At 33.7% G+C, this 12,198-nt stretch overlaps 1 protein-coding gene across 2 annotated transcripts in view; it reads left to right on the forward strand.

The window, feature by feature from the left end:
- The window catches only part of SLC12A2 (solute carrier family 12 member 2), an 85,696-nt gene that overhangs the window by 55,866 nt on the left and 17,632 nt on the right, over positions 1–12,198 (forward strand). For both annotated transcript variants that reach the window (XM_033110166.1, XM_033110167.1), the window contains exons 16-19: positions 4,284–4,395; positions 5,712–5,852; positions 9,118–9,224; positions 10,909–10,988. In XM_033110166.1, the coding sequence (XP_032966057.1) occupies positions 4,284–4,395; positions 5,712–5,852; positions 9,118–9,224; positions 10,909–10,988 (440 nt within the window). The remainder of the gene's footprint in view (positions 1–4,283; positions 4,396–5,711; positions 5,853–9,117; positions 9,225–10,908; positions 10,989–12,198) is intronic.

Genomic DNA, 12,198 nt, shown 5'->3' on the forward strand with positions numbered 1-12,198 from the left:
AAGCATAGAATATTTTTTGTTTGGTTGGACTTGGACAATTTATTCAAAAACAAGGTTGAGCTTTCTTCGTTACCAAAATTTTACAAACATAAATATCACCTGCCTTACAAAAATGTTATGAAAGTTTTAGAGGTATCTCATCTGAAGACTTTTAAGTGGGAGTTATAAAGTAAACAGTTTTTTCCTCCTTTGTGGCCACTGAAGTTATATAATTACTGTATAACTACTGTGTATGGAATCCATAAAGATTTTTGACAAATTATTTTGTAATTTTATTAAAGAACTGAATATTTTCATGTTAGTTGCTTTTTTCTCATTATCTGCTTAACTGGAAACCAGCTTTAGTGATAAAGAATCAATGCCTTAGAGTAAAGAGTATTTATTACTGTTTTTCTCAATAAATGACTTTATATTTTATCTTACAGTAGTTTATTTGATCAGTCATCGGTTTAAAAACTAGTCCTTAACTTAACATGCTTCTAATAATTGGTGAGATTCAGTTACTAAATCACTATTGATATATACTTTTCTAAATTCAGAAATATTATTTACTTATATAGATTCTTAGAAGCTATAGATTATTATCTATTCTTAGTTAAAAATAGGCTTGTAATTTTTTTTTTTTAAATGGATCATTAGTTCTTACATTGTTCACTTAAGCCTGGCTGCGAGCAGGTGACTTTCTGTAGTCATGAGTAATCCCCTTCTACTGACTTTGGCAAAATAAACCCAGAAATATGTTCCATGTTTGTCAGTAAACCAAAAGAAAAATGTTTTTTAAAGAAAGCCTGAGGAGAGGACAAGCACCAGAAAAGAATGGCTGTACCAAATTTCTCCCAGTAAGAAAAGTTGTTGTGTGTTTTCTTTGTTACTCTTGTTTAGATCTACCTCCTCTTTGTTTCTAAAATGAAAAGTTCCCTGAGACCACAGATCTTCAGCTTTGGAGTAGAGAGAACTTGGGAAAAGAAAAGGGAATGGGAGGAAAACTTTAATTTCAGTGCATTTTAGATAGTTGATGCCAAGTATGGCAGAAAATAGAAATCACTCCTTTATGTAAAAAATTGTATCCCGGAACTGAGAGTATATCCAAGAGTCAAAGTTAATTTGCCATCAATAAAAACCTGTTGCTTTGGCTTATTAGTAATGGGAACATTTACAAATACATATATATTTTATTCCAATATGGCTTTTTTTTTTCTGGGTGCAGTACTATATTTTATTTTTAAAGTTTTATTAAATTTATTGGGGTGACATTGGTTAATAAGATTATATAGGTTTCAAGTATACAATTCTAAAATATATCATCTATATTTTGCATTGTGTATGACATCTAAAATTTTTACCAGAATTATACACGAACATAGTTTAAAGAGGAAAAACTTAGATTTGTCATGAAAACCACAAGAATGACGGAGGGTACAGGTAAATAGATGCCACTTGCAGAGATTGTCCCACTTTTCACATTCCTATTTCTCTCATATCACAAGCAAACACTTAGAACTCTTAGCTGTTTCATTTACTATTTACTTCATACTCATATTCCCGAACAACATGCTCCTCTTGCTGTACTTTTTAATTTTTAATTTTAGTCATTATCTATTGATGTCTTTCATCCACATGCACTCACTGCACACATGCACCCTTCCCCTGATCTCATCCAGAATATTTTTATGCCATGTTTGGATTACATCATGCTTGGTATTTATAGTTTTCTGACTTTTCAAACATGATTTGGAGCTAAGCCATGTAGTAAATTATGATTGCTTTATCTTTCCTCTACAGCTTTCTTGTTTTCTCTGGAGCCCATAATTTTTTTTCTTACTTAATTTTATCACTATCTCAGCTTTCACCAAACTTGTTGAAAGAGTGTGTTTCTTTCGCTTTGTAGTTTCTGTTTCCTTGAACTGTCTTTCACTGTTTCCTGTTTGTTTAATTTGGGTTTCTTGGATTTAGCCTTGTCTTCAGTATCTGTGATCCTTGGCCAGGGAAGCCCTGCACTGGTAGGTGGGGCTTGTCTGTGAAATCCTTAATATAGATTAATGTGGCCTTGCTGGTTCTCTGAGACAGTTAAGTCATCTTAAAGGCTTTCTTTTTTGATCTGATAGATTGCCCAGAAGAAAATCTTTCAATATTCTGCTTGTTAATAAACTCCTGGGTACCAATTTTGAGAGCCCAGTGGGAAAGGAAGCTCAGAGCTCTCAGGATAGAGCGTATAAGTGTTCTCCTAACTCCCCTATTTAAAGTAGCTATTTCTGCCCCCATATGTTGCTGATTTCTCCTCCACCAGAGGCCCTCTCTAGCAAATAAGCCCTCGCCTAATAGGATTGGAGAGGGACAGAGACAATGCCCATCATAGTGACAGAGATAATTTAGGTTTATCTAGTTGCTTCTTTTGCAAACTTGAAACCAGTCCTTCTTATTTTAGTTTAACACATTGCCTGCCTTCCCCAGCCCCCCACCCCACCCCCACTCCCAGAGGCATGTAACTCTGAGTCATTTTGGTGATTTTTTAGGTGTAAATCAGATAGCTTTGCAGCTTTCTCTAAAGCTCATTTAGGATCTAGCCTTTTCCTGATTTGTAAAATCCTTTATTGTTCTTCCATCTGTTTCCTAGCTTTTAATATTTTTATACTATTGTATCCGCTCCTGTTCTCCATCTTTTTGTGGTTTTGTGCCTTAAAAGATCCCACTGTATCCTGGAGATTTTTGAGGAAGGAGTTAAAATGAAGGCAGATATTCATAGTCATTGCTGCTCAAGGTCATCCCTAATGTATTTTGCATTATACCTTTTTTGGTATCATTAAGCGATACGAAGTTATGCCTTTGTGCTATGTTTACTATTTAGTAAAGACGGACTACAGATTAATTTCCCACACTAATAGGTCATACTGAGTATAGGTTAAACCATAACAAAAAGCTGAAAAAATACAGTGGCTAAACAAGACAGACATCCGTGTTATGTGGTATTCCAGAGGTAGGTGGATCGTTCTTTGGCAGGTAGGCAAATTTGCTACACTCAGTCATTTAGGTCCCGCATTCCTTGTATTCATTCCCTTGGAGATTTTTGTCCATATGGTCAAAGTCATTACAACACGCATGGCCTAGCTTACAGGAAAGGGAAAGAAAGTATGGAGGGCGGCCAGCTTTAGTTTTAAAGGACATGACCTGGAAATAGGAATATCTATGAGCAGTAATCAGTCATAGGCCCACTTTCAGCTGTTAGAAAGGCTAGGAAATATAAGCTGTAGCTGGGGAGCCATTCAACCTGCAAAAGCTCAGACAGGGAGACTGGACTATATTAGCAGTCTGGTCTGTAGAAGATGATTTCACATTTGATTGCCCCAAAGCATTTCTCCCAGACAGAATTGGTTTTTCATATAGCTTGCTAAAATCCTGAATGTTAGTATATTTTTCAGTCTTTTTTAGGTTTCATGCTTATTTTATGAGTATAGTTAGAAACTACTCCAACAATTAATGTAGTGGTTAAGGCAGAATTTTTAGTCTATTTGGTTTTTCTTATTTCTGTTTTAATTATATAAATTTTTGTTGTAAAGAACTTTTGCTAAACTGTTTGAACTTATAAAATGGATACCCAAATATTTTTTCATTAAACAAGATCATTTCTAGTCACGGAAAATTAGTATGGAAGTCATGCCATTGTCTTGTGTTTGCAAAGACATTTTAATTCAATTCTGGTTCTCTCCATCCACAGTTAATTAGAATTAAAACTTTTAGTTCAAATAGAAGACTTTTCTTCACCCAGATGGGTTTACTCATGTGACAACAATCATTAAAATTAAGCTAGATTAAAGAGGGCTAATATTACAAAGTAGATGTAATTATAATATGATCAAGCTAAAAAGGACAGTAAAGTAACCTGTTTTTGTACGTGAAGGCAAGGCCATACTCTCAGGAAGTTTTGTAAAGTCTGTGGAAGAACTGGAACATTTACTACCTTTAGAAGATGAAAATTTTTACTTATTTTTTTAACTAGCATGGTCATGTCTTTCTGTAATACCTACCAGAATCTTGATGTGTAATATTAGCTATTAGTTTAGAAAGACATTTGGCATAATGCTTGTTCCAAGAAAGTTCTTTTTCTGCGTTTCTCATATATCAAGAAACCCTGGTTAAAAGTCGTCTTTTATGACAACCCTGTGGCCTGTGTCTTGTGGACAGTTACATAAATGAGATTCTAGTATAATAATATATTCTTAGAGAAGTAAAATCATGTCCATGTTACCAAAACCCTAAACTCAATTTTGTTTTTAATCTTAAATTAGGCCACAGTGTCTTGTTATGACAGGTGCTCCAAACTCACGCCCAGCTTTACTTCATCTTGTTCATGATTTCACAAAAAATGTTGGTTTGATGATCTGTGGTCATGTACATATGGTAAGTGTTTGTTTTGTTTTCTATATTAAAACGTTTTACACTCTGTGTATATAATTTATAATTTGTGGAGCTTTCTAGATCTGAAATAATTTGACAACATAAATATTTTTGGCTTGTTGGGGTTTTTTTGAAGGTAGTTTTTTTCTTCAAAATATTTTTCCCGCTAAACTGTCTTAAAACCTCATTTCTAAAAAGACGTTGGAATTTGAAATCTTAATTGTTTTTCTTATTTATTATGAGTAGACTTGAGCAAACTATATTGCCCATATAGAATGGTTTGCTAAGCACAATAGCTTCTTGATAACTAAGGAGCCTAAATGAAATTCAGCATGTGTTTTTTTCCTTACTGATATTTCTTATAAAGTCCTGAGAACATTGGGAACATTTACTTACCAGGAAAAAAAGAGATTGGAGGAGGTAGACAAATCGTGGTAAATGTCTAACATCAGGTGTATAAGAAGAGCAGAGTAAATGCCACATTTCCAAGTTTAAACACTTCTCATAACCCATTCATTTTTGTTTTAATCAAGAGTAAAATAATTAAAAATAATGATAAACTTTCATCCAAAGGTAGTTTTATGTTTTTGGCATCTTGGCTATTGAAAATGGTCAGTAGATGATGGATCGCCTGTTCTACATGAGAAATTGGAGTATTCGTCAGATTAGTTTTTCTCCCAAGCTCTATTGTTCAGCTAGGAAAGATAAATTGTACTTTACTTATTCATGTGTGATGAGGGTGTAGTCTTAAAATAATTTTTACATTTTTGTTTTATACATTTGTGTATAACACGTTTTATGTACTGTTTGCAAGGATCAAATAGAATTGCAAGTTAAAGCTCATTTTTATCCTTTAATACAAGTATAAAGAAAAAATGCATTTATATTACTCACTTTGATTTCCAATGATATTTCTGGGTTACTGAAAATTAACTCAGACATTTGGGACAAACAAAACAATTTAGGAAACTTTCTGTAGAAAAACAAAAGGCTCTTATTTTTCTCTTCTCCGTTTTCTATAATTTCTAATCCCTCTCATTTACTTAGCATCGGAAAGTTTTTATTTCTTTTTCAGTCTGTTTCTTCCTCTTCTCCCATCTTTTGGCATCGCCTTAACTATTCCATCAGCTCGATCTTTTCATAATCTTAAGTACTGCAAAAATTCACTGACATGAAAATGAAATGAAGTTATTATACTTCTCTCTTCTCCTCCCAATGTTTAGGCACTGTGTTTAAGCCAATGTATCAGGAAGATTTTTATAAATGTGGAATAGATTACCTTTCAATTAAAGGTGTTACTAATAACGTTTTCCTTACAGGGCCCTCGAAGACAAGCCATGAAAGAGATGTCCATTGACCAAGCTAAATATCAGCGATGGCTTATTAAAAATAAAATGAAAGCTTTTTATGCTCCTGTACATGCAGATGACCTGAGAGAAGGTGCACAGTATTTGATGCAGGTAAAGTTGATGTGCCTTTCAAATGAACACATTTTAGTTTTGTTGTAAGCTTTTAAACACTTCTTTATTCTAGGTTTCATTCTTCATGTTAATACAAATGGTAAAGCTTTTAAAATATCTTCATTAAAGTAGACTGCTAAGAGTTATATAAATGAGAGTTAAAGGGACTATATAGAAGTAGTAATATACTGTTGGCTAACAGTGAAGAACCCATTTATAAATTATCTTAGCCTGTTTCTCTTCTTCTGTTTCCCATTCAACTTCCTGCTACACCTCACTGGGTTTTTTGTTTGTTTATTTGTTTTTTTTGTAAGAGTGTTAAGTAATGGCAGTCTTTATTTATTTTCTTAAAAATTCCAGTTCTTTATTGTACTTCTCACTATTTATTTATAGTACTAAACTTAGACTTCTCTTTCAGGTTTGTATATGGCATAGTAGCCAGAATGTGGGATTTGGAATCAGTCCCAGGTTTAAATGCTAGCACTGCCACTTCCTTATTATGGATTTTGGACTAAGCAAGTTACTTAATCTCTCTGAAACCCAGTTTCCTCAGCCCTAAAGGTTGTGGGGAGAAAAAAATGGGTTGATACAGTGTTTGCCAACTGATTTTTATAGGAACCCCTCTCTCCAAAAGAAGCCCATTTACCATGGTAATTGTGGAGCTGCTTTGTTAAAGCAGAAGTGAGAGGCTGCCATCTGAGCCCCTTCTGTTTTGTGTTCCTTAAAACTTGACATACAGGATTAAGAATATCCTACGCAGTCCTCAAGAATACTAAGGGGTGGGAGTGGGGCTGCTTTGGCAGATAGAAAGCCTGATCATAAAACTGTAGTAATAAGACATTGTGGTATTGAATTAGCAATAGATTATTAGATTAATGGAACAAAACAGAAGAAATAGAGCCACTGATATAGGAAATTTAATATATGACAGAGGTGGCATTGAAAGGATGACTTTGGACAATTGATTATCCATGTGAAAAAATAATATAACAGATCCTTACAAAAACCATTTCCAGATGGATTAAAGACCTAAATATGAAAGGTATTTTTTTAACCTTTAGACGAAAATATAGAGTAGTTTTGTGATGTTGGGCTAGAGAAGAATTTTTAAAAATGAGACAAAAAGTTGAACTATGAAAAAGAGCTTACTTATTTTTTAGGTAAAATTTAACACTTTGTGCTTCTAAAGAAAACATGGAAACAAAAAAGGAAGCCACAGACCAAAAGAAGATAACGTTACCAGCAAAAGAATATGGTTAAGAATATATAAAGAAATAATATACATCAATAAGAGGGGGAACAAAGCGCAAAAGATACGAGAAGTGGAAACCTAAATGACAGAAGTAAAGATTAAAACCACAATATAGTTTTATTTCATGCCCATCAGGTTGACCAAAATTAAGCCTGCCAAGTGTTAAAAATGGCATAAAGCAACTGGAAATCTTTGAGTTGTGTGGTATTGTAAATTAGACAATTAATTTGGACAGCAACCTGGCAACGACCTGCAGATTAGAAAGTGTGAATATCCTAGGACACTCCATTCTTAAGTATATACTGTAGAGAAATTTACACACATGTGAAATATGCTATCTGAAATTTCAGACAGACATCATTTGTGATAGTGAAAAGGAAATGGAAGAAACTTCATCAATCACAGGATTGAAAATTGTGGTATAATCTTACAGTAGAATTCTGTATAGTGGGTGAAAGGAGCTATACATATCAACAGGGATAAACCTCAAAAAGTGTTAAGGAAAAATAGCAAGTTAAGAAAAGAATATGAAGAATATGAAGATATTATACATTTTTAAAAATACGTAAATTTAAAATGTATATGTATGTGTGCCTAAATAATGGAATACATAGTGAAAATACAAAGGGTGTGAAAAAGATACATAGGGTACTTGATGGGTTTTTGTAGTGTTTATTTTCTTTTGCTAGATGGTGGGTATGATTATTTATTACTTTATTCACTTTATATGTGAAATACTTAATCTATTTCAAATAGAATGCTACCCCTCGTCATAAGGTTGTTTCTACTGGGTAAATCTTGCTTGCTTTTGTGCAATTTATAGGAACATTTTGATAGCTATGTGTTTAATAAATGTTATGAAGGAAATATTTCCTTAGAGCAATGGTTCTTAAAATTCATTATACATCAGAATCACCTGGCAGACTTGTTAAGACAGATTGCTTCGCCCCACCTTTGGAATGATTCAGTAGGTCTGGGGCAAGGCCCGAGAATTTGCATTCTAACAAGTTTCCACGTGATGCTGCTGCTGGTGGTTCAGTCCAGGTAGTATTCTTCAGCATTTCCACATATAGGAAAAATTTAGGACAAGCATATTCATAGAGATAGAAGTAGATTTGAAGTTACCAGGGCCTGGAGGGTGGTGACAATGGGTAAATTATTGTTTAGTGGTTACAGAACTTCTGTTTGAAGTGATGAGGAAGTTTTGGAAATAGATAGTGGGGTTGGTTGTACAACATTGTCAATATAATTAATGGCAATGAAGTATACATTTTAAAATGGTTAAAGTTACAAAATGTTTTATTTATCTTTTACCACAATAAAAAAATTAAAAAAACAAACAAACTTGTGTGCACGCTACCTTGGGAATAGAATTTTCAGTGTTATAAAATCTTACCAAAGCAGTGATTCATTGGCTTTTTGGGCATGTTAAGCATTTTGAATTGGAAACTCTTGATGAGGTTGCAAGAAAAACTGATTGATGGAACAATTGAGGAAGGAAATTAACTAGCCAAATTTCAGCAGATACTTTTCACGATTGGTAGAAAGAATTAAAAATTTAGTGTTGGTATGATTCAGAACTGTAACCAACGATGCATGTCCTGCATTTGGACTTTTGCTTCTAGGTTTTAATGGCTGTTATCAAAATAAATAACTGAGAATACCACTGTATTATGATTTTTACAAAAGATTAAGTATATTCCGTCACCTTTCTTTTACTAAAAATAGGAAAATTTTGATAAGTCGTAAAAGTACAAAAATGTACATTGAGAACTTTTCAAGTGTTTAATTTTATCTTTTATTTTGTATATGTTTAATCATAAGTAATATATGATTGATATAGTATATGTAATTTATAAATATGCACGTACTGGATGTTTAAGAACTTTGGCCAGTAAGGGTGCATAGTTTTAAAATGTTTAGAGGTTTTCCATTTAAAGGATTTCATCATTTTAAAAACATTTTGTTGAATAGTAAGTATATCTTTAAAGTTGTATTTTTCCTATATTTTAGGCTGCTGGTCTTGGGCGTATGAAACCAAACACACTTGTCCTTGGATTTAAGAAAGATTGGTTGCAAGCAGATAAGAGGGAAGTGGATATGTATATAAATGTATTCCAGTAAGTATTCTTTTAATTCAGTAACTTGGCTCAGAAAAATGTAAATTTTGAAAGCTTGCACTGACTTTTGAAGACTGTTTTTTTTTTTTTTTTTTTGTTTTGTTTTGTTTTGTTTTGTTTTTTAAAGATTTAATTGGGGAAGAGGAACAGGACTTCATTGGGGAACAGTGTGTAGTTCCAGGACTTTTTTCCAAGTCAAGTTGTTGTCCTTTCAATCTTAGTTGTGGAGGGTGCCGTTCAGCTTCAATTTGTTGTCCTTTCAGTCTTTGTTGTGGAGGGCGCAGCTAAGCTCCAGGTTCAGTTGCTGTTGCTAGTTGTAGAGGGCGCAGCCCACCATCCCTTGCGGGACTCGAGGAATTGAACTGGCAATCTTGTGGTTGAGAGCCCACTGGCCCATGTGGGAATCGAACCGGCAGCCTTCGGAGTTAGGAGCACGGAGCGCTAACCACCTGAGCCACCGGGCCAGCCCCAAGACTGTTTCTTATATAGTCTCTTCTACTAGAAACATAAGATGAGAAACATCACATGAGGCTATCTGGGTTGATGATCTACTAATTAATTTGACTGATCTTTGTAAGTCTCTTTACACACAAACATTCACACACATATCACACATACACGTACGCATATATCTGGCTTCCCATTTAAATTAGGAAGCTTTTTCACATCTTGACAGCTGTTGGTGAGCAGAGTTCCTGTATGTTGCTAGACCTATCACTTTCTAAGTTACGTCATTATAATAATACCTGCTGAGGAAGACATTGCATCACTGATACCAACCTCTCAAACTAATTCTGCAGTTAGTCATTTGGTCCATCCATTAAGTTATTTACATTTTTTAAAAACATGTACTCACATGTTTTGCTTCTCCACCCAACCCCCTGGATGAACTACTGATAAGTTCTGAGTTTACTGTACACTTTCAGTGGTTTTTCCAATGATCTTTATCAGACAGCTTAGTTTTGACTTACATCACTTTAATTCCCTCTTGTCTAGTGGGTTCTTTTGTATTCTTCTGTTACTTTGTCTTTCGGATTTTACTCTGTTCCTGTTATTATTTATTTCCCTTACTGGAACTCCTGTTGTATCTCTATATAAAAGCACACAGCTATTTGCCTGTATCATATATGATAGTTTTGTTTTCATAGCTGCCTTGAAACATCTTTGAGGAAGTAACCAGAGTTCATACTTTACTTTTGTAAACATTTTTAAATTACTTAAAAATGCCCTTTCTCTTTTTAGAAATGATCATACTCAATGACCTGCTCTCATTCTCAGTAAAATGTTTTTTGTCTTCATGTATTTCTCTTGGCTTTAAAGATACAAGCTTAAATTAAATATGAAAATCCCATTAAATATGGGATTCCTGAAAGTTGTTTTTCCACAATTTTAGCTTGTTTCTGATAGGATAAAAATATAGTTACTGCTTTAAACAGCTGCTGTAGGTAGAATATCAGTACTATAAAGATCTATATGTAACTAGTTTTTAAAGGTATTACAGAAAAGGGGAAAAGGAATGGTATAAGATTTGAGAGTTAACATATGGATCTCACTAGAATTTTTAAAGCATATTAAAGAATCAGACATTTAAAGTTGAAAGTAATTTTAGAGATCATCCACTATTGCCTTCAATTTATAAAAGTTAAGACCCATCTTTGTGATTCTTTTTCCCCCCTTATTGTAGTGATGCCTTTGACATACAATATGGAGTGGTGGTTATCCGCCTAAAAGAGGGTCTGGATATATCTCATCTTCAAGGACAAGGTAAATCTTGTTTGAAATATGTTTTTTATTTTTAAAATAGAAATTACTTTGTTACAAAACTATATATAATTCTTACAAGTTCTTCAATAATTTTAATGTTTACCATCTATTCTGTTATGTACTTATTGTATGGCATTTTAAGATCATATATGTTTGGCTCCACCAAAGTTTGTGTTTACTCTCTGTACCAACCTAGATAGTGGCTAGTGATTATTAATGGAGCAAATAAAATTCAATCATAAATTTAAGAGAAACAAATATTAGGTATGATTGTAGATTGGCCAAATTTGTAAAATTACATAATAAAATAGTCAGAGGAAAAAACTTTTTTTAAGTGCTATTTATTTTTAACTTCCTATGGATGTGATTTAGCATGTTAAATTTAGCTTCAGGTGTACAAAGCAACGTGATACACATTTACACCCCTCACAAAGTGATAACCCCCTTCCTCCAAGCTACTGTCCTTCTGACATCTTGTATAGCTGTCGCATTACCATTGATTATCTTCCTTATGCTATACTCCACCTCCCATGACTGTGTGTGTGTGTGTGTGTGTGTTTAAGGTTGGTGCAAAAGTAAGTGTGGTTTTTGCAATTGTTTTTAACCTTTTAAACCGCAGTTACTTTTGCACCAACCTAATGTATATATTTAATTATAGTTGACATACAGTATTATTCTACATCAGCTTCAGCTGTACAGCACAGTGGTCAGGCATCTACACAGTCTATGAAGTGATCTCCCTGATAAGTCCAGTGCCCATCTGGTACCTTACATAATCTTTACAGTACTGTTGATTACATTCCCCATACTAGTGCTAAATCAGTAGACATTTTCTTGTTTATGAAAATCATGTTTTGTATATAGAGGCATAGTAATAACGAAAAACTAAACTTTGTGATATCATTTACTATGTCTCAAAAAAAGACCCTGTAAATCATTTTTTTAAAGTTTTTACTTTGAAATAATTGTAGACTCACAAGAAGTTGTAAAAAATCGTACACGGAGGTCCTTTGTACTCTCCATTTAGTTTTCCCCAATTGTAACATCTTGCGTATCTGTAATTCTATATCGAAACCAGGAAATTGACATTAGGACAATTTACGTACCGTATTGAGATTTCACCAGTTTTGTATACAAGTGTATGTGCATGTGTGTGTGGGGTCTGTGCCGTCGATCCCAGACGCTGATTCACGGAACGAGCACCATGATC

This window comes from Rhinolophus ferrumequinum, chromosome 7 (assembly GCF_004115265.2).
Source record: "Rhinolophus ferrumequinum isolate MPI-CBG mRhiFer1 chromosome 7, mRhiFer1_v1.p, whole genome shotgun sequence".
NCBI classification, from domain to species: Eukaryota; Metazoa; Chordata; class Mammalia; order Chiroptera; family Rhinolophidae; genus Rhinolophus; species Rhinolophus ferrumequinum.